Source organism: Populus nigra, chromosome 18, assembly GCF_951802175.1.
Source record: "Populus nigra chromosome 18, ddPopNigr1.1, whole genome shotgun sequence".
NCBI classification, from domain to species: Eukaryota; Viridiplantae; Streptophyta; class Magnoliopsida; order Malpighiales; family Salicaceae; genus Populus; species Populus nigra.
In genome coordinates, this window is record NC_084869.1 from 10,645,983 (window position 1) to 10,671,897 (window position 25,915).

The 25,915-nt window shown below is 30.8% G+C and overlaps 2 protein-coding genes and 1 non-coding gene across 4 annotated transcripts; all 3 read right to left on the bottom strand.

The window, feature by feature from the left end:
• Positions 1 to 3,744: 3,744 nt before the first annotated feature.
• On the bottom strand, positions 3,745 to 3,816 carry TRNAK-UUU (transfer RNA lysine (anticodon UUU)). Its single transcript has one exon. It is a non-coding gene; the product is annotated as a tRNA-Lys (tRNA).
• Positions 3,817 to 5,399: 1,583 nt separating this feature from the next.
• LOC133678603 (4-coumarate--CoA ligase-like 9) lies at positions 5,400 to 9,824 on the bottom strand. The gene is made up of 6 exons (XM_062100979.1): positions 8,696 to 9,824; positions 7,880 to 8,069; positions 7,426 to 7,571; positions 7,248 to 7,315; positions 6,443 to 6,545; positions 5,400 to 5,839 (listed from the first exon to the last, which is right to left on the bottom strand). The coding sequence occupies exons 1-6, from the start codon at positions 9,713 to 9,715 to the stop codon at positions 5,714 to 5,716; spliced, it is 1,653 nt and encodes a 550-aa protein (XP_061956963.1). The 5' UTR covers positions 9,716 to 9,824; the 3' UTR covers positions 5,400 to 5,713.
• Positions 9,825 to 16,931: 7,107 nt separating this feature from the next.
• Positions 16,932 to 22,087, bottom strand: LOC133678671 (4-coumarate--CoA ligase-like 9). Of its 2 annotated transcripts, none has more exons than XM_062101103.1 (6): positions 20,928 to 22,087; positions 20,616 to 20,805; positions 19,866 to 20,062; positions 19,729 to 19,796; positions 18,126 to 18,228; positions 16,932 to 17,179 (listed from the first exon to the last, which is right to left on the bottom strand). In XM_062101103.1, exons 1-6 carry the CDS (start codon positions 21,972 to 21,974, stop codon positions 17,054 to 17,056), a joined length of 1,731 nt encoding a protein of 576 aa, XP_061957087.1. In that variant the 5' UTR covers positions 21,975 to 22,087; the 3' UTR covers positions 16,932 to 17,053. The 2 variants fall into 2 exon arrangements, with proteins under 2 accessions (XP_061957087.1, XP_061957088.1); XM_062101104.1 differs by having other exon boundaries at positions 19,917 to 20,062; positions 20,928 to 22,086.
• Positions 22,088 to 25,915: the final 3,828 nt, after the last annotated feature.

The following is a 25,915-nucleotide window of genomic DNA, read 5'->3' on the forward strand; positions in this document are numbered from 1 at the left end:
ATTGTGTCGGACTGTATTTTATATGATGTAATCAATCTTTGGAAAATCAAGTGTTAGTTTAGTAATTCAGTGAAACATACCTTTTAATATATTTTTTTATGTAAAATATATTAAATATCAACATATTAAAATATTATTCAATTTAATATATTTTACATAAAAAATATTTAAAAAATCAAATAAAACCACAATACAAAACACGCTGTATTATTTATTATATTTATTGTTTGTTATCGAGATGAAAAGAACAAAGATAGAAAAAATAAGGGTTTTTTATTTTATTTTTGTGCCTGGAATTATAGAGATTTTATCTAAAATTATTTCAGAAACAAGGATTTCTATGTTTTTTATGTTTTAATCTTCATAAAAAACAAGTAAAAAGGCAAAATCTTGTATCCCACTTTCGGTTGCTTTCAGAAGGAGGGAACTCTCGTTTCTTTTTCTTGATTGAAGGCATTGTAGATTCTGGGACCTGCAAAGTATGAAAGACAGACAGACATGGCAAACATTTAAAAGCTAATTCCATACCATTTCCCTGAGTTTCGTGTATTGTGACGAAGACAGCTTGAAAAGAAGAAAAGGAAAGGGTTTTATTGGGAAGTGGCCCGAAGCTTAAACCAAACGGTCAAGGGATCTGTACAAACTAAAAGAAAAAAAAGTTGTGGAATGCAAAGTTTTTCCCCGGACATCGATTTGGCTCAGTAGCCGAGTCATGAATTTTATTCTGATTCTTCAAATTAATTTTAAATTTTTTATTAAATTAAAATAACATTATTTTATTAAAACAGATTAACGAATTACAGTCGAGTTTTGTTGGGTCAACCAAGTTAACAGGTCACTAGACTTTTTACTTTTCTTATTTTTTTTAAACTTAGTCCATAGTCAGTTGGGTTCTAAGTCGACCTGCTGAGCCGGACCACGTTTTAGAACTACAGTGAAATGTTGTCATACCTATTTGTTTTTATATTTTAAAAGTGTTTTTGAAAAAATATTTTTATTTTATTTTTTCTTCTCTTATTTTTTCTTAAACCCAGCCCAGGGTCAATCGCGTCCCGAGTCGACCCGCAGGGTCAGACCAGGTTTTAGAACTACAGTGAAACGTTGCCATACACATGCCTGTTTGTTTTTATGTTTTAAAAGTATTTTTGAAAAAAATAAAATTTTTTATTTATTTGTTTCAAATTAATTTTTTTATGTATTTAGATTATTTTAATGTGTTATTGTATTTTAAAAAATAAAAAAATATTTTTTTAATATATTTTTTTAAAAAAAAAACCTTGAAAAATTTCTACGCATTTTCACATTAAACTACGGTTAAAGGGTTTTATTTATTTATTTATATAGTTTTGTTTTTAATTCCTTAAATTTGAAAGTTCATACACTAAAGAATATTAAATTGTTTTTAAATACATCTGAAATTTGGTCTGCATTTGTAGGCCGAAGTTTGCTCTGACAGTTAGGTTTGTGTATCTTTTTAAGCAAGTCTTTCCTAGTTTCCTGTCTTTGTTGAAAAGGAAAAGGAAAAGAAAAAGAAAAAGACAGGTCACTCCGACGTCGTCCTGACGCTGCTGAACTCGGTAGTGGGCTTATTATTTTGGACAAAGCGATTTCGATGGAATGGAAAGCAAGCCTGTTTCATGACTTTATTTGAAGTAATTGCAACCAAGATATCTGATTATTCTTCTCTATTTTTCATTTCAATTATGTAATAGCTTTTGACTTTTAATCTGTAAAAAAAAATTCATTTCAATTCAAAATTCAAAATTTTAAAATGTTAGAAATAGTTTTATATTAATTTTTAATGTTTCATCGAGTAAAAAATCTTTTTAATTTAAAATTTACAAATTCAATATTATCTTGTATTTAATTTTTAATTTAATTAAAGAAAATAGGGATGACAAGGTTTGAATTTCAGTTTATATTAATCTTCTTTTAAATTATTATTTTGTGCTGAATTTTTAATCTAATTAGACAAAATAAAGATGGTTTAATCATAAAAAAATAAAGATAGTGTAATTGGAACTGCTTATTATAGCTTGATTTTTTATTTAATTAGAGAGAACAATAATGGTTTTACTATAGCTTGGTTTTTAATTTCATTAGAGAAAACAATAATGGTTTTCTAGTAAAGAATAAGAATGATGAAATTTACAGTTATAATAGCTTAGTGATTAAATTGTTTTTTATTTTAAAAAATATTTTAATCACAAAATGATGAATTAACCTTGATAAGTTGTTTTTGATTGACAAACTCGACTTTGATTGTAAAATCATGAACTTTATCAATTTTGACCAAATTGACATGGTACTCAACTTTGATCGTAAATGATGGAATTGACCTTGGTATATATTGACAGACTTTGATTAAGTAAATTCAACTTTGATTGTAAAATGATGGTTTATTGGTTTTAACCAATTTTAATAGAAAACTCGATTTTTGACATTATACCTCGGGTTTTTTCTCTAATTTTTTTTTGCTAGAAAAATAATTTTTGATCTAGAAACATTGTTTTTTATTTCTTTTCTGGTCATGGAGGCTAAAACAAGTTATGACAACTTGTAACAAATTCACACAAACCCAAAAGAGCGGGTGCTTGTATTCTACATTTTCTCACGTAATACTATTCATTGCAAAAAAAATTATCTTTGCTATTTTTAAATATTTTTTTTTTAATTTCATCTATTTAGTTTACTAGAGATTAAACTTCATGATTTGTTACGATTTGTTTTCTGTGTGGTTATTGAAGTCATTTGACTCGTGTCACGGGTTTAATGGAATAACCCGGTTAACTAGAGCTCATTTTCTTTTTAATTGATATATTTTTTAATTTTATCTTACAATATTGAGTTTATCAGGAATTAGACTTCATAATTTATTTTAGTTTGTTTTTTATAAGGTTATCTCGGTTTCATGACCCAGGTCAAGAACTTTAGGATTGTTTTATTGTATTTTTTTTAGATTGAATTTTTTGTTTCTTTCAATTTTATCATTCAACAATGAGTAGATTGAGAGTCGAGCTTCATAATTTATTTTCTACAAAATTATCTTAGTCTCATAGCTCAGGCTGTAGGTTTGACGGGTAAACCCCAGTTGATTTGGGTTGTTTTTTTTTGTGTTTTTTAATTGATTATTTTTTTAGTTTCATCATTTAATATTGGGTTGATTGAGAATTAAGTTTCATAATTTATTTTGATTTACTTTCTATAAGGTTATTCCGATCTCAAGACTCGAGTCATGGATTTGATAGGTTAACCTGAGTTGACTTGAGTTTTTTTTTTTCAATTTATTTTTTTATTTTTATTTCAATTTCATCATTTAACATTGAATTGATTGAGAACCTCATAATTTTCTTTGATTTGTTTTGTATGAGATTATCATGGTCTCATGATCCAGGTTATAAATTTAGTAGGTTAACTTATGTTAGCTTGAACAAATCTAATACATTGTCATTGTCATTTTAATATTTTTTTAAAAAATTATTTTTAATTTAATTTTAATCAAATTATATTTTTATCGGTAATATAAATTATCTTAATAGGTTAAAACTTGCATGGTTTGATTTTTTTTTTAACTAGAAGTTAGCAACATTTAAATACATTTTTTTTTTATTATGTTGAAAAGTTTTTGGATCCAACCACAGCAGGCAACGATATTGGAAAACTACTAAATTTGCTTGGTTTCGACACAAGTACAATAGTTAAACATGAAGAAGAATGATTAGTGAAAAAAATTAAAAACTAGAATGCCCCTGGTGAGGTTCGAACTCACGACTTCTTGCTTAAAAGGCAAATGCACTACCACTGTGCTACAGAAGCTTTTCTATTATATCTCTCTAGCAAACATTATATATAATGTTTTTAAACTCAAGCCGTTGAAAAGCACCGCCACCAATATACTTCGGTAAACAAGATCGCCTGGTGGGTGCGTGCATTGAATATCTTAATTCTTTCCTTTTATTTTTCAAGTCCCACCATTTATTTTTCCCCTGCTAACTGAGCACAAGGCAGACACCAGAACAACTGTTCTGTTGAAAGCTAAAATCTTGTAAGATGGAACAAAACATGATCTTTACAAAGTTTTCCCATTAAATTATGTTAATGTATACTTCAATATTAGATTGTTAGAAATTATGGAAATGTATCAGGAAGACAACTACAGAACAATCAGGAATCAGATTCAAAAAATTTCCAGGTGTGTACAGAATCATATGCAGATTTGAATAAAATGAATTTGTAATTTAAACCACTCCCCCCTCCCTCTCACAACCTGCAATATATATATTGCATCATATCAATGAATTCCTCACCAGATTTTTATGCTGAACGATGCAGTCCCAGCGAGTTAAATTTCAGATAAATAGCTGAAATTTCAAATAATTTTTATTCAATAAACTATGTTACCAATAAGAAAACAAAATAGAAAAAAATTAAAAAAATAAGGATCATATTGTGTAAATAAAACAATGAAAAAACGCTTATATAATTTGCTCAAGAGGAGAAAGAAAAGGAGGACAGGAGAAAAAATTCTATTGCAGCCACACCGTCTAAAACAACGCCTATATATCAAAAGACTCAATCACCCTTTAACAATTACAGAAAAGCCAAATAGAAATGAAGAAAACACTCCTAAACCCAAGTAAAAAACAAAATTGCAAGTGTATTTAAATAATCATATTGTTCAAAAAAATTTAAAAAACCAAAAACACCCCTTGCCCTTGTGTTATGTTTTTAGTTTTTAAATGGTAGATTAGTAATTTAACCGTTCAATAAAAATATGAAGAAACCCGTTTACCCCCAAATAGATTGGTAATGTCAATTGAATCCCGTAAAAAAACTATTTTACATTTTTACCCCCCAAAACTCAGCCTTTTCCAGTTTTCCCCACAAACATGTAGGGCAAAATTGGTAGTACATTGTTGCGATCCACTGTATACTTAGTCTTGCTCCGTAGTGAAAGGTTGATGGAATTTAGTTTTCTTTCTTTTTAATTAAGACTTACTTTTCTAATCATAATAAATTTTTCTTTAAAAAACATTATTACTTATAATATAAAATATATTTATGTGAAATACATGAATTATTGGAAGTTTTTATGAATATTTATTTTAATTGTTTTTAATATTTATTCAATAAACTATGTTGCCAATAAAAAAAATAATGTTAAAAAAAAGAGAGCTTTTATAAATAAAATATATTTTTTCTTCAACATTTAAATTATTGTCTTTTTTTAATATTTATTATAATTATCATATAATTAAATAAATAAATAAAAACTCGGAAAGCGCCCCTCAGCATCCCGCAATCGTAACCAGTTCTAACGAAGATATCACGTATCGAAGCAGTATCTATGTCTGAAAGGAAGATGTTATTACCCAGAATGAAAAACAGTATACCATAGGTTCATGAACAATGAACATCAATATTATTATCAGATGTCTGAATTAACAGCATAGTGTCTGCCAAAAAATACCCTGGGGGTGGAACTGTTATTTTACAAGGATGGAAAACCTCATGGGGCCTGAGGTGGGTTCGGACAACATGATATTCAACGAAGAGATCAGCAGACTCCGCCAGAAATCTCCTCAGGTCGAGCCTGGATCTATGACTAGCTGATGATGATTGATCCTAGCTTTGGATAGATTATTAGAATGTTGACCTGTATTTCCCTGCTAGACATCTGGCCTTCATGCAATTATTGTTTTCAATAAATGGATCATAATTTGGACGAAGCACCAGAGAGAGCATGATTGACCAGCTCCCGCCTTAGGATCTTTCCTGCGGGAGATTTTGGAATGGCACTGATGAAGGCCACTCGTCTTATCTTCTTGTATGGTGCAACCTGCAAGAAGAAATGATTAGTTTTGAGCATGACATGGTACCATCATAGGGAATCATCCTTAAATGAGAGAGCATACGTTTGACTGTAATTGTTTGCTATCTGGCTGCTCATTTAAAGGCTGTTAACAGCAAAGTTCTATTTTTGGGGAAAAAGTCACTCAATGGTTATAATTTACTTCTATCAGGTAACCTGGCTAGAAGTGGGGAAGTGATCAGACAACTGAAAAATAAACTGAGAAGGACATCCTACGCCCCAGGGAGGAGAAAATTAAAACATGCCATCTCAAGTCAAATTCAGAATTCAGAATTCTGCAAGTTGTTCTGTAGCCAACCAAGGAAATCAACCAATAGATCTGAATTCCAGAAGCAGAATGTCCTATTCCAAAGGATCTCTATATTTTAATGGGGATATTGTTCTCTCACATGGCAAATACAAAAATAAGTGATCCCACAAGGCATATTATAAGAGACACCACCTAACCAATTTGTCATTTTATGCAACAACAGGGCAAGATTTAATATGGTAGTGATCCATAGATGCGTGCAAGTATCTGCATCTTAAATTAAGAGGTGCCAAATCATCATGGTTTATCCAGAAGCTTACCTGTTTTGCAATGGAATCCATGATTTGAGCCTCAGTAATATTGCTTCCAGGTTTCCTCACCACATAGGCCATAGGTATTTCCCCTGCCTCTTCATCAGGGTACCTGCTCCGAAATAACAACAACCAAATGATAAGTGGATCAGGATCTTCAGTAGAATCAAACATAAATAAATAAATAAATAAGTAGATTCTGAAAGCAAGAAATTCACTGGAAGAATCTGATACTAAATACATTTCCATAAACATTTACCCTTAAAAATAACTAGAACAATACAACTGGTAAGTAAAATGATCACCTTATACATTTTAACGGTATCTGTCAAAAGAAAAAAGTTGGATTTCCCCAAGAAAAAAGCACCAGAAGAGGAAATTCACAGTTTTCATGAATTGAGATATCTTATCTAATCCATGCAGCAAGTTATCAACAAGTACACTCTTTTTGATTGTCATCCTCAACAGAAGAATCTCTCTTGCTTCCTCAATAAATAAAACAAGCTAGGATAAACTTACAAAACCAGCAAAAAGAATTTGAAGCAAGAGCAAAAGTACTATATTGCGAAAAATATACACATAGGATCAAATTTTAAGAAATAGAAAAATAGCATGTGATCCATCATGTTTCAGGAATGAGCTAATGAATCAAAGAGAACTTCAGACTCGTGTCTGTGTGAAATAGCCAGCTGTTTGGTGTTAGAAATTGATGCTGAAATCAATGAAACAAAAGCAACGCCCTGCATACACAAGTATAAATATACCAGCATGACATTGCGGCATGAGTAGCAGATGAAACAGCTAGACAACTTACGGAATCACAGCAGCATCAGCAATTTCAGGATTAGACTGAAGTAACTTTTCCAACTCAGCAGGGGGCACCTGAAAATAATCAATCAGATGGTGAGATAACAACATTCCTGATAGTTCAAATTAGATTTGCAATCCTAATGTCCATTGCAGTCAAGACCATGCTAATATAATCCAATCACCTGAAATGCCTTGTATTTAATCAACTCCTTTAGCCTATCAACAATGTAAAGGAACCCGTCCGAGTCAAAATAACAAAGATCCCCAGTCTTTAACCAACCTTCTGGATGTAAGGTTTCCGCAGTTGCCTTCTCATCTCCTACATAACCTGCACTAACACCATTGCTCTGCTCGTTAAAGAACAAGCTTATTAGAATGGTAATTTATTTGTCTGTCTTTCAATTAACCAGCATATTCAGTGAATACCATGGTGTATATGAACTTCTATCTGTCCCAGATTAGCATCTAAAAAGGGGTAAAATATTTGAACTCTATCCTACACTATGTCCAAAAATTCCACATAAATGCTTGTCAGGTGAGATGCATTTTTCTGTGTCAGGTGGCCTGAAAAAAAGAGTAACAAGGACCGGTTGAAATGCATTAAAAATTAACAGCCAATATGTCCATGATCTCTACCTTTCATGACAGTTGGCCCTCGTAACCAAAGCTCCCCTCTCTGGCCAGGAACCAAGGCCTCTCCAGTTTCAGGATCAACAATTTTAGCTTCCATATTTTCAGACAGGCGACCGACAGAAGCATGCTGGCTAGTCTCTTCAGGTCCTAGAGTCCTTGTTGCCCCTCCTCCAGTCTCAGTCAACCCATATCCCTATAATTCCAAATACAACGCACAATCCTTACTCAACAACATTTTCAAAATGCATTAATCGTCAAACACTCACACGATCATTTTATTAAACAACGTAGTCAAAACGCAATAACTTTTCTAAAAAACACCACATTCAACGTCAGTAACTGCTCCACTTGGCTTACCATTCAAACTAGCCTCAAACGGGGTCAATAGGTGCATGAATTGTAAATGCTGACCAGTACTATTCAACTTCAATGATTCAATAAACTAACAAGATGTTGAAAATTGACCAAATCCACCATCAATAATAGAACAACATAAACATTGTTGATGAGTGTCCCCACTAAATTTAATTTACAGAGTTCTAAAATTATGTGTTAGTTGGTGCCATCGAAAAAGTGCTTTCTCAGGCTGAAAAAGCTTTCATACCAAAAAGCATTGCATTTAAGTAAAGCCATCAACTGCTTTTTTCCACCCATATATTACTTTGCTCAGCACATGAAATGAAAGTAGCAAACACACCGATGACACTAGTGATCAGGACAATAACATATAGACAGTTATTATTAATTTTAGCAAATATAAGGTTTCCCTTTAGCAATTTAAATCAAAATCTATTGATTGAAGTCTCAAAAAGGGATCACCTGTACTATTTCAACGTGTGGAAATTTCTCTTTAAACTTATCAGCAACCTCCTTCCCTAGCGGTGCGCCACCGCAGCCAAGTGATCTTAGCGAACTCAAATCATACTTCTCAGTCAGATCCGATTTCACAAACGCCACAATAAGCGGTGGCGACACCGGCATGTAAGTAACTCTATATTTTTCTACATGCTTCAACATTTGTAAGAAATCAAATCTCTCCATCAAGACCAAAGTCTCCCCTCTCGAGAACGCATTTATTGACATAAAGAACCCAAAAACATGAAACAAAGGCAATATAAACAGAGAAACTGGAGGTTGCTCAGGTTGATTCGGTTCGGGTTCTTTCATGTTGTGATGAAAACCGGAGATTAAAGCGATTAAGTTCCGGTGAGTCAATGCCACTCCTTTGACTCGCCCTGTTGTGCCTGAGGAGTAAAGAATAGCCGCAATGTCAGACTGACTCACTTCAACCCGGGGTTGTTTGGCTTGTGGTTTGGGCTGAGTCAACAAGGAGGTGAACTCGGGGGAGTCAATGAGGATGGTGCCAAGAGGGAGGGAGGGAAGCTTGTGAGCAGTTTGGGAGGTGGCAAAGGCGATCTTGGGTTTACAGAGTTGGATTTGGTGAGCCAATTCGGAGTCTGAACTCAGCGGATTGGCGGGAGAGATGATGACACCGAGGTACATAAGAGATAAATAAAGAACGGGGACGTGGAGGGAAGGTGGGCAGAGGACAAAAGCAACGTCCTTGTTGTTTAAAGAGTAGTGGTTCTTGAGAGATGAAGAAAGAGAGTGAATTTGGTCGATGGCTTGAGAGTAAGTTATAGACTCGCCTGTGGAGGGGATGGTGAGGTAGGTGGTGGTAGTGGTGGGGACGGTGGAGGATTGGAGGAGAGAGAGGATGAAATGGGTGATGGAGAGAGGCTGATGGGGTGGTGGAAATGGAGTAGGTGGCCTGAGACTGTGAAAGGTTTTGGTTTGTTGGCAGAAACCAGTTCTTGGGTTGATTGACTCCATTGCCATCTTGATATGGAAGACGAGCAAAATGGACGAGGAAGAAGAGTTTCAATGCTTGTGTCTCTGTTTCTGTTTCAGTCTGTGCGTGTGTGGTCTTGGTTGAAGGAGAAGAGGGAAACTGTCAGAGATATATTTGGGAGCAGATCTGTCGTTTTCTGTTTTGTATTTGTTTGACTAATGGGTTGATTATTATTATTATTATTACTACTATTCAAATGAAAGATTCTTTTAAGTTTGTAATGAATATTTTAGGTAGAATTTGCTAACGTGACTCAAATGCTATTCAATACAAATTTATACTTTCAAAATTATTTTCATATATTAATATCAAAAATAAATTTTTAAAAAATAATATTTTAAAAAATAATCACTATTTTATATATATATATATATATGTATATTATTTTATTTTTATAACCCGGGATGTCCGTGTCAGTTTACGCGCATCACAATTAATCCCCGGACCCACTGAATACCCTGCAAGCCCAGTAAATAGATAAAACATCATGGGGATGACAAACATATACGCTAAGGCTCAAACCTAACCTCTATCGCTGAGCTACAAGCCTCGATATTATTTTTTTATATATTTTCTTAATAACTTGTATGGTGGCTGCCTTTCAAGGAAGGGAAGACATTTCTTTTTTCTATTATTTTTTTTTTCTTGTCAATGTCATAACTGTTGTTCATGGAGAGTATAAAGGTTTCTTTTTTTAACGTGACTGTGAAAATTAGTTTTCATAAAAATATTTTTAAAAAATAAAATATTTTTTAATATTTAATAATATTATAGAAAATAAATTAAAAAATATTTTTTAGTATTTGATTATATAACAGAAAATAAATAAAAAAATAACTTATTATTTTTTATGTTTATTAAAAAAACATAAATCAAATCTGATAAATAAAAAAATTTAAGAAGAATAAAATTGAAAAAATAATAATCTAGTTTTATAAATTATTTTAAATAAAATAAATAGCACCCAAACAAAGATCAAATCTAACAAATTAAAAAATTAAAAAATGATGAAATTAAAAAAATTATTTTCATAAATTATTTTAAGTAAAATAAATAACAATAAAAAAATAGGAACCAAATCTGATAGATAAATAATTTCAATAAAAAAAATAACAATAAAAAAATTAAAATTAAAATTGATATGATAATCAAATTAAATTAAATTCTAAGAGACAAAATTGAAAAAAAAAATTAACTAAATATATAATAATAAAAAGATTGAGGACCAAATCTGATATAATTAATAAATAATAAGATATTTTTAAATTTTTCATAACTTATAGAAAGTGTTTTCCATTCAAAATTAAAAAATTTTCTTCAAAAACAAGCTTAATTTTCTTTAACTAAAAAATATTTTTCATTTACAAACTTTTCTTTTGATAACAAGCACACAAAAATTTAAAAATAGTTTTCAGGAAATTAATTTTCACTAAACAAATGGGTCTTTAGAGTGTGTTTAACAAATGTAGAGTATTTTTGAAAAAATATTTTTTAAATAAAAATATATTAAAATAATATTTTTTTAATTTTTTATATTAGAAATTCAAAACCATTAAAAAAAAACTAGAAAAGTATTATTTTTATATATCTTTAGACAAAAAAAAAGCAGTTTGAAATTTAAATGTTGCTTTCTCTAAATATTTTTGCAATATTATTGTTTTTTTTTTCAATAATCTCTTGAATGTTTTTATAATAAGATCATATGAATTGGTCCGAGGCTTTTGTGTTTTGTTTTTGATGCATTTTTTGTGTGCAAACATCTCTTTTATTTTGAGTAGTTTTTGATTTCTATCATTTTATTTTTATCCCTGATAGCATGAAGATGTTTTTGTTTTTATAATTTGATAATTTAGTGCTTTTTATAGTTTTTTTAATATTTATTTTGTACTCAGTTTTTCATATATTTTTTAGATTAGGTTTCATAAATTTTTATTTATAGTTTCATACATTTTTATACGTTATATATATTTCATTATTTACAATCATTGTTGTTAGATTTGCATGCATTTTTTCTTCAATAAATATGCCATATTAATTTTTTAGGTTGATTGAGTTGAAACTTATGATGTTTTATGTATTTGTGTGAGTTTACTTTTTGGCAGTTCTATACTTTTACTATTTATTTTGGATTTGTTTTTGCTGTGCATGCAATATTTTGACTATTACTATGCATTTCTTTTTATTTTACTTCATTTAACTTAATTAAAATTATTGTCTTGTGTTTTCGTGTGCTCGTACTTTATAATAGATTTATATTTGAAATATAAAATTTGGCAAAATTTTCATTATAAGTCTATATATACCCAAATTAATTATTGATTAATTTTTTGAAATATTTGTTTATCTTTATTTGGTAAGATAATATTATGTTGATATATTATGTTAAAGACAATCATTTGCATAGTTATTGCTACCTTTTGTTATTCTTTTATATATATATATATATATATATATATATATATATATATATATATATATATATATATAATACGTTTTAGGTTTCAAAATGTTGTAAAAAACGAAAAAAAAAAAAGCCAAACACACTATACATACATTGTATAAAGGAAGAACACATTTTTTTAAATTTTTGTCTAATAACTCTATTGACCGCAATTAATTAAATAAATCTTTTCTTATTAAGTCATCTATATTCATGTATCGTCAAGTTCTTATCACACACGTTAACCAAAATAAAAATATTATTATCAACAATTCATATATCATTCGATATAATAAATTAAATTTAAAAATTTACTAAAATTATTTAAAAATTTTCAAGGTCAAACTAGCTCTAATAGAACTGTGATATCATGTAAAGTAAGTGTTAAGTGAATATAAAAACAAAATAAAAGTATTGTTATGAAACTCAATATAGTTGTTTAAATTTGAAAAATCTTAACTTGATTATTTGCTTGGCCTGAGTTTTAAATTAAATCATATGAGAGTTACTATAATATTATTTTCTTTCACTAGATAGGTTTAAAGAAAGAAATCAACTCAATGCTGGAGAATAAAATTAAATAAATACTCTATATTAAATGATGAAATGAAAAAAAAAAACAATAAATAAAAAAAAGGGTCAAAAAACTCAAAGAAAATAAAAACCCCATAATAAAGGATGAGATTGGAAAAAAAAACCAAAAGATAAAAAAAAAAGCCACAATTTTTTTATTATATTATAAACAATACAAAACCTTATTTACCATCAACCCAATATTAAAATGTAAAATTAAATAAAAACCCTATATCAAAAGATAGAATTAAAAAATATAGGACAAATAACCCAAAGAAAAAAAAACCCACATTAATGGATAAAAAACCCCAAAGATAAAAAAAAAAACCAAAAAAACATAAATAGCCAATATAAAAACTCAGAAAGGCTTGTTACAACATAGCCTAAGCATGTGGGCTGAGGGAGGCCAATAAGCCAAGTTTTTTTTTTTTTTTAAAAAGACAAATAAGCAAAATTAATAATGCTACAATCCAGGGGTTTTGTGTCTTTTCATCATAGTTTTTTTTGTTTTATTTCAACTTAATCTAGAGGAATTTTTGTATTTTAATAATTGTTAAATATTAAAAAGAAAACCTTGCTAGCAGGCGTCATGCATGCACGAAAAGGTAGGCAACTCTCGTGCCATTCAAGAAAGAGTCGTTTGGTCACTAAATACCGTATTTTCACAATGGTATTTGAAATGTCTTGATGCCTTCTATATAATGGGACATGGTGTGTGCTAAACTTACTTTTGGTTTGGTAGCACTTGCCAGACCCAGATGATGCCTGGATCTGACAGGCCAACGGGGTGGACCAACACTAGATGCAACAACTTTTGGGTCTGGCGAGCGCGCCTCTATGGAGGTGTATTTGGTGTAGGCGCATGCCAACCTAACGCATTCAAAAATACGAGAAACTTATATCTATATATTTTTTTCTTGATCCAATATTTTTTAAAATATATATATACAAAAAAAAATAGATACATAAAAATATAATGATAAAATCTGATTCATCAATCACCATGGTCAATTTTCCCAGATATCCCTGGCATTTGACAAACATTTTGAGGAAATCCCCACCAAGCAAAGGATGATCAGTTGACCCATGTTCATAATAGAACTCTACCTTATCTATTAACTTCAACAAACCAACAATGCTAGTGTCATTATGCACTATTATGAAAAGTAAGGTCTTATTACATCATTACAAAGCAAAAGAATCATTATAATACATAAAATACACATCTTTTTTACCAAATTCAACATTAATATTCAGTAATTAAGGTTCTAAAACACAGTAAATCTAAATTAGTATCATGTTCTTCATACATAGCCCCATCCATATACTCAACCAACAGACCCAATTGACCTTTTCACAATTCCACCAATGTGGAATATAAATGTCTTCTTCGACATATATATGCTAGAAAAAACATATTTAAAAAATAAGAAACCTAAGACCAGTCACATGTTTTTGAAGGTCATCAGAATATAATATCTTGTAAAGTTAATAATAACTATTGCTATGCTTATGGAAGATGTGACCTTTCACATTCGAGACCACTGGTTATTTGATAAACAAATGTAAGCAAATTAACAATGGAGGGCGAATTAGATTATCACCTTTTCACGAATATTCATTCATTGTTTCTATTCTCACGATTCACAACATAGTAAATGAGAGTAATGGAGCTCACAACTTTAAGCTAACCTTCATTTCTCGTGTTTCAATTGATATTCTCAAAGTTTTTCTCCCAGGGTTAGGTTTTCTTCTTCATGATCTTGAGTGTGAGACATGAGAGAATGTGAGAAGATTTTGGGTGCTGTGAGTTATATATGATGGTGTAGAGAGAGTAATGAGTTAAACGCTTCCACATCTAATGGAGCTCTCCAGCTATAATTATAGAGAGCATGGATATATATTTTCACCTGGAGCATTCTTTCCTCAAATGCCTCTCTACGTACTCAAGCTTTGTGAACACTACTCGCTATACACATAGCGAATACTATCGCACTATCTGGAATTCATAAAAAATCATGCATCGCAAGGAAGTGAAAGGAAAAACAATTAGTATTGAAGTTCAGTCTTGGCACAACATAGCAAGATGTAACGAGTCTGTAGTTAATGTTCTGGAGATCGAGCAATCTGGAGTAGGTCATGGCCCAAAGTGCTATGCGTGCTTGGCAAGGAATATCATGGGAACAGTGAAGTTGATACTGCAACAGGCCTCGTATGCTAACCAAAACCATATACATAATATGGACAACTCTGCAACTTCAGTCTCTTTGAAAAAGCAGATGACTTACTGAGCTTGCAATATCAATGAAGCTTCTGTTTTATTATTTCCATGCAGACACTTAAGCCAATACAGAGTTTGTGAAGGGTTCATAAATGTGTACCCTAACTATTGTGTAATAAAGACTTCAAAGTATTGAAGTTTTTGTGCCCCAAGTGCACTTTTCATTAAGCTCTATCTCAAAGGTATGGGTTAAAATGATTATAGTTTGATGGTTAGTGAATATGTATTTTGCAAAAACACAATTTTACATATCATCTAAACACATAAAAAGAAAACACGACCGAGCAACTATAGAAGAAATGAAGAAAATATTTTTCTTGTAGAGACATTTATCAATTATCAACAGTAATATGGGTTAAGTATGCCAAAATAAACAAATAAAAAATGTACTAAAAAAAACCTATGACAACTATAATGAAAATAAAAAGAAATTGTATTTGAGCATTCATTAAGTTTAATGCATCTTTGATCAACCATTCAACCGGTGATCAATTAATTTTTAAAATCTTTTTACTAAATAAAATAGTTAATTTTCAATATTCCTTTAAATGCATAGCTTTTTTAATTTCTATTATAATAAAATAATTAATTAAAAAAATAAATTTTAAAAATGATTAAAAGTAATTTATTTTAAAAAAATACATTAAGGACTCTTACTTCAGAGAATATGGATTTTGTTTTTGAGAGTTTAATTTCTAAAATGACTTTCTAGCTATTTTAGTTATATAAAAAATAAAAAACATGAATGTGAATGATCGCAAGGGAGGTTTTATACCTATAAAAAATATTTTCCTTTTCCTGTTTATGATTTATTTTTTTAAGGATTAGTAATTATTTTCTTTAAATTTAGATGAAATCTAAATAAAAAATTCACATGGCAAAATAATTTCCACATGTTAATTAGGTAAGAGACATGGTAATTCTAACAAGATATTATTTTGATAAATTTCTAAGTAAAAAATACTTTGAAAAACAACCACTATTACAACACCAAACGGGCTCTAAATTGACTAGAATCACAATACAATGTTTTTTTTAAATATCCTTTCAAAATATTTTTCACTTGAGAATTGATCAAAATAATTTTTTTTTTAAAAAATTATTTTTAACATAAAAAATCAATATTTTTTAAAAATATTTTTGAAACGCAAAAACAAAATTATATTGTTAATTCATTTATGAAGCCTTAATTTAAACTAATCAATGAAATAAGAAATTAAATCCTTTAAAATCTAGCTTGGAGTTAATCCGGAATAAAACTTAGGTTATAGATTAGAAGAGTTGATCCAGATCATTCGAAGTCGACTTTAATTTTTTTTAAATGATTTAAATGATATTATATCAACTAATTTTCTTTAAAAAAAAAAACCCTCAATGGCTTAAGGGTCAAGTTTTGATTCGTCGATCTTGGATTAACTGTACTACACAGTTAACTCAAGTTTTTCCTTCAATCAACTAGATATTTTTTATATTTTTTATTTATATTAAATCAGTCTGAATTGATCGCAGAACTGGTCAGTACTTCCACTTCCAATTATGCTCACCGATGGTAGTGGCGTCCCAATCCCTAGGTGGCATAATAATGCATTCTTTGATCTATAACTCAACAAATGAGGCATGAGATGTTCATAGCGAAGATTTGATCTTTAAATAAATGAAATGTAAATCACTTAAATTCATCCATTTTTATTTAATTTTTTATTTATTGAAAGTGGTCCACCCACCCTTTCAACAATTGATGTTAAGACTGACTTTATCAGTGTGTGATATTATGCTTTTGAAAATTTAAATTAATTGTTTTTGAATTTTTTTAAATTATTTTAATATGCTGATTTTAAAAGTAAAATTTTAAAAATAAAGAAATTATTTTAATATATTTTTAAATATAAAATATTTTAAAAGTAACCAATTTATCTCACTGTTTTACATATTATTATGTAAGTAACTGTTACGAAATCAACATAGAAAATTTTTTACAGCTCCCAAAAGTAATAACAGAACAACTCATACCCTTTTTTTTAAACAAATAAATTATGATTTACAGAGAGCACCGGAGAGAGCATGATTGATGAGCTCCCGCCTCAAGATCTTTCCGGCGGGAGATCTGGGGATCCCATCGGTAAAAGCCACTCGTCTTATCTTCTTGTATGGTGCAACCTGTGGAAATAAATTACAGGCCTCTAGTGAGTGCATGTTCCTCATGACTAGACAAAATTTGTCATTTTATGCAGCATGAGGACAAGATAAAATTCATATGTGATGCGGTAATCTTCGATTTACTTATTTTTATAAAGATAAAATATTAAATAAAAAGAATTAGTTGATAGAAATTTAATTTTTATTTTATAAGCTATCAAGTTTTTGTTTAGCAAGAATTCTTTAACAATTATTTATCTTGTGTATTTTTCACTATCATGTATGATAAAAAATAATTTTAGACTATTATTTTATTTATTTTTAAACTTTATTTTAATTAATTTATGCTTTATTTAAATTGGGTGCGTGTTTGACCAATTAATATTACAGCTTTATTTTCAAGAGTTGAAATACTTTTTGTAAGAATAAAATATTAAGACTTGATAATATTATTGATGCCGAATTTATTTCGCTTGTGTGAGAGAAATTCTCATATTTTTTAGTTCTCTAACAAGCTAAATTGATTTATCGAAGATTAATTGGCTCCATCACGTTTTCCTTAGACTTCTCGTTTGTAAATTGGTATTCGCATGGTGAAGATTTTTACTTTAATAGTATTGGTGTCTTGAGATATATTTTAATTATATCACACTCCTATCAGATTTATCTCAGTTTTTCTGAATTTGTTATTAATCTTGTTGAGGTGGGTAAATCTCAGTTTTTCTGAATTTGTTATCAATCTTGTTGTGGTGGGGTGCGGGAATACATTATTATAAGTTTGCAATAATCCATGTATTGCCTTAAAGTACATGCTTCTTAAATTAAAACGGGGCTAAATTATTGTTTCTATAATTTTATGCAACGAGAGCAAGATTTTGTGCGGACTTGATCCATAGACCTGCCTTCTAAGTGCATGCATCTTAATATGAAAGAGGGAAAACAATGAAACTTAAAGCTAGAAGCTTGCCTGTTTTGCAATGGAATCCATGATTTGAGCCTCGGTAATGCTGCTTCCTGGTTTCCTCACCACATAGGCCATGGGGATTTGCCCTGCCTCTTCATCAGGATACCTGCTCCAAGATACCAAAACCAATGAAACGAGTGGATCTGTATCTTCAAAAACAAACCAATTATGATGAAACAAACGAAATTGTGAAGGCAGGCTATTCTCTGCAATAACAATGACACTAAATACACCTTTCATCTATCATTAGCACTTAAATTATCGAGCTACAAATTTTACTGCTGCTATCTCCATATCAGTCAAGAAAAGAAAACCTGGACTGATCCACCATTACACGCAGTTCAATGGCCAGAAGAATCTCAGTTTAATTCAGAAATTTCATCAGTCGAAGTGTTTTTGTGTAATACCACCACTAGCAAACTATCCATTAATGATTTCAAAAAGTAAAGTCTCTCATTGTCATTCCTAACAGAAGAATCTCTCTTGCTTCCTCAATAAACGAGCTAAGAATATCTTCTCCCCAGTTCACTAAACTGCCGAAAAGCAACACAAGATCAAGAATACCAGACATGCATGCTGCCTACTTTCTATAATACAGGTATAGTAAAAGGGAAGGAGAGTTTATACAGTGTCTTTACTGTAGCACCATACTCCTTTTATTGTGGACTAGAAGACTAAAATTAATGACTATTTTGTTCCTAAATCAAATAACATTTGGCCCGGCGTAATACATAGACTCCTTTTGCTTTTTAATAAACGCTAAAAATACTAAATTACTCTAAGAGACAAAAAAAAAAAAAGAAAAAAAAAGAATATGGTGCTACAGTACATAAGGTTTTTTTTATTTTTTAATTTTACTCTCACTATTCTTCCAAGATTGAAAAATCAAAACCTAACTCATGAGTTCTGAGAGTTAACTCGGATAGCCTTGTCATTCATTACCTAAATTATATGTTTATCGTACTATTTTGAGTTGAATCGGATCGGGTTTTTTTTTATTTTTTTATCTAACTTCGTATTTACATGTCTATCACACTATCTTAAAAAATAATTATATATTTGCTATTGTCGTCCATTCTTTTTAACATCCATCTAATTAAAACAAAACCAACTTATTAAACTTGATTTGTTTTATTTCTTTGAAATGTGCTTCCAACACTTGCACATCAATTTTTACAGAAAAAAAATACAGACTCACGATATAGCGCGGGCCTTGCCTAGTCTTATACTATCCTCCACACCTCTAAGCAATACTAAAAATAGAACAGGTGGCCTAAAATTCTCTAACAAGTTTCATTTTTGAAACATGTTGGATCTCACATGCTACCCCTCTCCCTCTCCCTCTCCCTCTCTCTCGTGACATATGATTCTATGCGCATCGGTTTCTTGTCTATGCATCAATACAACTTATATCTCAAAGAAACGAAAAAAATGAGCTATTCAATCAAAAGAGAGCTCCGGGGATATGTTTGTTTGAAAGAGAGATTAATTTGTTGTCAGCAACTGCTACAATGCAGAAACATATGACGCGTAATTAAACAACATTTCGCATGCTTATTATACCAACATGAAGTTCTCAGCACGAGATGCAGAAGAGACAACTTACGGAATTACAGCAGCATCGGCAATCTCAGGATTAGACAGCAGCAATTGTTCCAACTCAAAAGGGGGCACCTACAAGTTATCAAAGATGTGACAAGACAACAATATTTCTACCAGTAGATTGAGATTTACGATCCTCACATTTATTGAAGTAAATCCTATACTGGAAAGGGCATCGGATAATTCGATCACCTGATATGCCTTGTACTTTATCAATTCCTTTAGCCTATCAACAATGTAGAGGAAGCCCTCGGAGTCAAATAAACAAAGATCCCCGGTCTTTAACCACCCTTCTGAATCCAAGGTTTCGGCAGTTGCCTTCTCATCTCCTACATAACCTGTACTAAAACCATCCTATTTAGCATCAAGAACAGAATATATATTAGACAATTCTACCAGGAAGAAGATGCATGCTGATCGAGGTATTTATGCGGCCAAACTAAGATTTTCCACAGTATAGCACATTTCAATATTAATACCCTGATGCAAATATGCATTGCGATTTACCTAGAAGGTATCTCTGGTCCATCCCAAACAATGTCAAAGCAGTTGCATACATGTATACATGGCAGGTGGCTTAAGAAAAGCTGAGAAGGGTTGTATGAATGCATGCCAGGTTCCAATTAAAAAATCAAACGACAAAGCAGCAAAGAACCATGAAGGCTGTATGCAATGGTACAAGATGCATATTCTTATTAATTGAGGCAGATTCAAAGTATGTCAGCAAAACTCTGACATATTGCTCTTTGTAGTGTAAAACCACAGCGAAACGCTGTACTGTTGGCGTGCAGTCCAGTATACTACAGCTCTTTTGTTTTCCACACCAAAAGAATAACACTTTGAAACACATTAAAGAAGAAAGGTAACAACCAACAAGTCAATGTTCACTACCTTTCATAATGGATAGCCCTCGCAACCAAAGCTCCCCTCTCTTGCCAGGACCAAAGGCCTCTCCAGTTAGAGGATCAACAATTTTGGCTTCCATATTTCCAAACAACCGACCAACAGAAGCATGCTGCAGGTTACATTCTTCAGGTTCTATTATCCTAGATACAGCTCCAGCCTCCGTTAATCCATACCCCTAAATCTCAAGTATAACACACGATCATTAATTACTCAACAACATTAATGTTGCTATACATTAACTTCGTGAAAAATGAAAATCCTGCATTCAGTTAAAAGCAAGGATAAAAAAAGGCTTGCCTGCATTATTTCAGCCTGTGGAAATTTCCTTTTGAATTTTTCTGCAACCTCTTTACTCAATGGCGCGCCACCGCAACTAAACCTCCGCAATGAACTCAAATTATACTTGTTAGTCAAATCCGATTTCAGTAATGTCAGAATAATGGTTGGCGCCACAGGCATGTCACTCACTCTATATCTCTCTACAACCTTCAACACTTGCTCAAAATCAAACCTCTCCGTCAAAACCAACGTCCTCCCCCACCGAAATTCATTTATCAACAAAAAGAAGCCAAAAACATGAAACAAAGGCAGCGTAAGCAACGAAACCGCATGTGGGTCAAGTTCTACAGAGCTCATTTGAAAAGCCGCGATTGACGCTATTACGTTCCTGTGAGTCAATGACACGCCTTTGACTCTCCCAGTTGTTCCCGATGAATATAGGATCGCTGCCATGTCGGATTGACTCACTTCAACGTGGTTGGTAGCAGTGTCTCGTTTGGAGATTTGAGTCAACAAGGAGATGAACTCAGGGGAGTCAATGAGGATTGTGCCAAGGGGAAAAGAAGGAAGCTTGTGGGCAGTTTGGGATGTAGCAAATGCGATCTTGGGTTTGCTGAGTTGGATTTGGTGAGTCAGCTCGGAGTTCGAACTTAGGGGGTTGGCAGGAGAGATAGTGACACCAAGATAAAGAAGAGAGAGATAAATAATGGGGACGTGGAGAGAGGGCGGGCAGAGGATAAAAGAGACATCGTTCTTGTTTAAATTGTAGAGACTCTTGAGAGATGAAGAAAGAGAGTAAATCTGGTTGATGGCTTCAGAGTAAGTGAGAGATTGACCTGTGGAGGGCATGATAAGGTAGTTTTTTTGGGTGGTTGGGATGGCAGAGGAGTGGAGGAGAGAAAGGATGAATTGGGTTATGGAGAGAGGTTGATGCGGTGGTGGTGGAGTAGCAGGTGGTATCAGACTTTGAAAGGTTTTACTTTCCAAGCAGTAACCACTTTTTGTAATATTGATTGCATGGGTGGTCATGGTGGTTTCTTGTGCCGGCACCGACTTTGTGGCCATAATTGGATGAAGACGGTGGCAACGAGAGGGAAGGAAGGGGATGATGAAAGGTGGGAGTGAATACAGTTATGGAGATGATCAACAATGGGGGAGCATTATTGTGGGTGATTAACATATTTTAACAATTTAAATATTATAGAAAAAAATAATATAGATTATCAGATTGAAAAACCTACACAACTTTTAAATTAAAAAACAGATCTCAAGTATCGCGATACAATTGTAATGAAATGTTCTTCTAGATATTGTTATATCTTTTTGTAAAGGTAAAAATACAAATTTCATTTTTTAAAAACGTATTTATTAGAAAAAATAGTCACAAGTCCCGAATAAAATTCATCTCACCCTTTAAAAACTTTTAAGAATACCCAAATAAAAAAAAAAAACTCCATTTTATCTTGACTAAAATATGTAGACATGTTCCTAGAGAAATAGAGTGCTTCTATTAAATATAGTAAACAACAATTGGTTGGTTGATCTCTCTCTCTCTCTCTCTCTCTCTCTCTCTCTATATATATATATATATATATATATATATATATATATATATATATATTCTGTGTGTATACTATTTATGTAACCTGTGTTTGGTAGGTTATATATTTTTTTTCTATAAAAAAAATTATATATTCAAGTTTTTTTATATATTTTTATAGTTTAAAAAAAATTAATTTCAAATCAAAATTTTTATGCATATATCTAATTAAATAAATTAAAAACTATTTGTATGAATAAATAAATAAAAAGTCATTAATAATACCTAAAAATAAAATTTAAAAAATTAAAAGACAAATATAGATCAAAATATTTAATTTTAAAAAATAAGATATTTGTCTGGTTGTATTTGTTAAATTTTTTTATTAAAATAATTTGTTTATTCAAGCAAACGATAATATAAATAGAGACAAAAATTAAATTGATTGAATAAAATAAAAAGGAGAAATTTTTTTTTTTCACTTGATTAATTTATATTTGAAATTATTTTCTTATGTTTTTGTGTCCTCATACTTTATAATAAATTTATATTTGAAATATATAATTTGGAAAAATTTTCATTATAAGTCTATATCCAGATTCATTATTGATTACTTTTTTGAAATATTTATTTATCTTTACTTGATAAGATAATATTATGTTGATATATTATGTTAAAGACAATCACTTGCACAGATATTGCTACCTTTTGTTATTATTTTTTTTATAATAGAATGTGATATTGATAGTTCCTTTTTTATGATATAATACTATGTTTATATTGTCATTAAATATAAATATTTTAGTAAAATTTAGATTATATTATTTATACCTTTCTATCAATAATTATTGCTTGAAAAATATTTTTTAAGAGTATTGTATGTACATTTATATTATTTATACCTTTCTATCAATAAACTTCAGATTATATTATTTATACCTTTTTATTGATCACAATTAAATAAATAAATCTTTTCTCATTGAATCATCTATATTCTTGTATCATCAAGTTATTATCACACACGTCAACCAAAACAAAAATATTATCATCAACAATTCATATATCATTAGATATAATAATTTAAATTTAAAAATTTACTAAGTTATTTAAAAAATTTCATAGTCAAACTAGCTCTAATCGAACTGTGACATAATGTAAAGCAAGTGTTAAGCGAATATAAAAACAAAACAAAAAAATATTGTTATGAAACTCAATATAGTAGTTTAAATTTGAAAAATCTTGACTTGATTATTTACTTAGTATAAGTTTTAAATTAAATCATATAAGAGTTATTATAATATTATATTTTTTCACTAGGTAGGTCTAAAAAAATGAAATTAACCCAATGCTAGAGAATAAAATTAAATAAACTATCTATATTAAATGATGAAATGAAAAAAAAAACAATAAATAAAAAAAGAAGGTAAAAAAACTTAGAGAAAATAAAAACCCCATAACAAAGGATGGGATTGGAAAAAAAACCAAAAGATAAAAAAAAAGCCAAAAAACTTTTATTATATTATAAACAATACAAAAACTTATTTATCATCAACCCAATATTGAAATATAAAATTAAATAAAAAACCTATATTAAATGATAGAATTGAAAAAAAAAATTAGGCTAAATAACCCGAAGAAAAAAAACCACATTAATGGATAAAAAAACCTCAAAGATAAAAAAGGCCAAAAAAACCTAAATAGCCAATACAAAAACTTAAAGGCCAGTCACAACAAAGCCTAGGCATGTGAGCACGAGAGAGGCCTATGAGCCTAGTTTTTTTTTTAATAAAAAAATAGAGATAGATAAGCAAAATAATACTATCATCTAGGGGTTTTGTGGTCTTTTCATTATAGTTTTTTTTGTTTAATTTCAACTTAATTTAGGGGAATTTTTGTATTTTAATAATTGTTAAATATTAAAAAGAAAACCTTGCTAGCAAGCGTCATGCACGCACCAAAACGTAAGTGGCCCTCGTGCCTTTCAAGAAAGAGTCGTTCGGTCATTAAATACCGTTTTTCATGATGGTGTTTGAAATGTCTTGACGCCTTCTACATAATGGGACATGGCGTGTGCTAAACTCATCTTCGGTTTGGCAACACTTGCCAGATCCAGATGGTGTTTGGATCTGATAGGCCAACGGGGTGGACCAGTGCTAGACGCAACAACTTTTGGGTTTGACTTTGACCAGACCGAGTGCCCTTTAATGGGGGCGTATTTGGTGTAGGCGCGTGCCAACCTAACAAGCCTAAAAATACAAGAAACTTATACCTATATATTTTTTCTTGATCCGGTATTTAATACACACACACACATCAATCACCATGGTCAATTTTCCCAGATATCCCTGGCATTTGACAAACATTTTGAGGAAAATCCCCACCAAGCAAAGGATGATCAGTAGACCCATGTTCATAATAGAACTCTACCTTATCTATTAACTTCAACAAACCAACAATGCTAGTGTCATTATGCACTATTGTGAAAAGTAAGGTCTTATTACATCATTACAAAGCAAAAGAATCATTATAATACATAAAATACACATCTTTTTTTACCAAATTCAACATTAATATTTAGTAATTAAGGTTCTAAAACACAGAAAATCTGAATCAGTATCATGTTTTTCATACACAGCCCCATCCACATACTCACCTAATAGACCCAATTGACCTTTTCACAGTTCCACCCATGTGGAAAATAAATGTCTTCTTCGACATATATATGCTAGAAAAAAACATTTAAAAAATAAGAAACCTAAGACTAGTCACATGTTTTTGAAGGTCATAAGACTATAATATCTTGTAAAGTTAATAATAACTATTGCTATGCATATGGAAGATGTGACCTTTCACATTCGACACCACTGGTTATTTGATAAACAAATATAAGCAAATTAACAATGGAGGGCGAATTAGATTATCACATTTTCACGAATATTCATTCATTGTTTCTCTTCTCACGATTCACAACATAGTAAATGAGAGTAATGGAGCTCACAACTTTAAACTAACCTTCATTTCTCGTGTTTCAACTGATATTCTCAAAGTTTTTCTCCCAGGGTTAGGTTTTTTTCTTCATGATCTTGAGTGTGAGACATGAGAGAATGTGAGAAGATTTTGGGTGTTGTGAGTTATATATGACGGTGTAGAGAGAGTAATGAGTTAAACGCTTCCACATCCAATGGAGCTCTTCAGCTATAATTATAGAGAGCATGGATATATATTTTCACTTGGAGCATTCTTTCCTCAAATGCCTCTCTATGTACTTAAGCTTTGTGAGCACTACTCGCTATACACATAGTGAATACTGTTGCACTATCTGGAATTCATCAAAAATCATGCATCGCAAGGAAGTGAAAGGAAAAACAATTAGCATTGAAGTTCAGTCTTGACACAACATAGCAAGATGTAACGAGTTTATAGTTAATGTCCTAGAGATGGAGCAATTTGGAGCATGTCATAGCCC

Bases quoted from the DNA above. Each gene is read 5' to 3' on its own strand.
- LOC133678671 (XM_062101103.1), bottom strand. From the start codon at position 21,974: ATGGCCACAAAGTCGGTGCCGGCACAAGAAACCACCATGACCACCCAT. The intron at 20,063-20,615 runs GTAGTGAACATT...GTTTTAGTACAG, and splicing joins AGGGCTATCCATTATGAAAG to GTTATGTAGGAGATGAGAAG. The intron at 19,797-19,865 runs GTGAGGATCGTA...GATAACTTGTAG, and splicing joins TAGGATTTACTTCAATAAAT to GTGCCCCCTTTTGAGTTGGA.
- LOC133678603 (XM_062100979.1), bottom strand. From the start codon at position 9,715: ATGGCAATGGAGTCAATCAACCCAAGAACTGGTTTCTGCCAACAAACC. The intron at 8,070-8,695 runs GTGATCCCTTTT...TTGGAATTATAG, and splicing joins CACACGTTGAAATAGTACAG to GGATATGGGTTGACTGAGAC. The intron at 7,316-7,425 runs GTGATTGGATTA...GATTATTTTCAG, and splicing joins TTAAATACAAGGCATTTCAG to GTGCCCCCTGCTGAGTTGGA.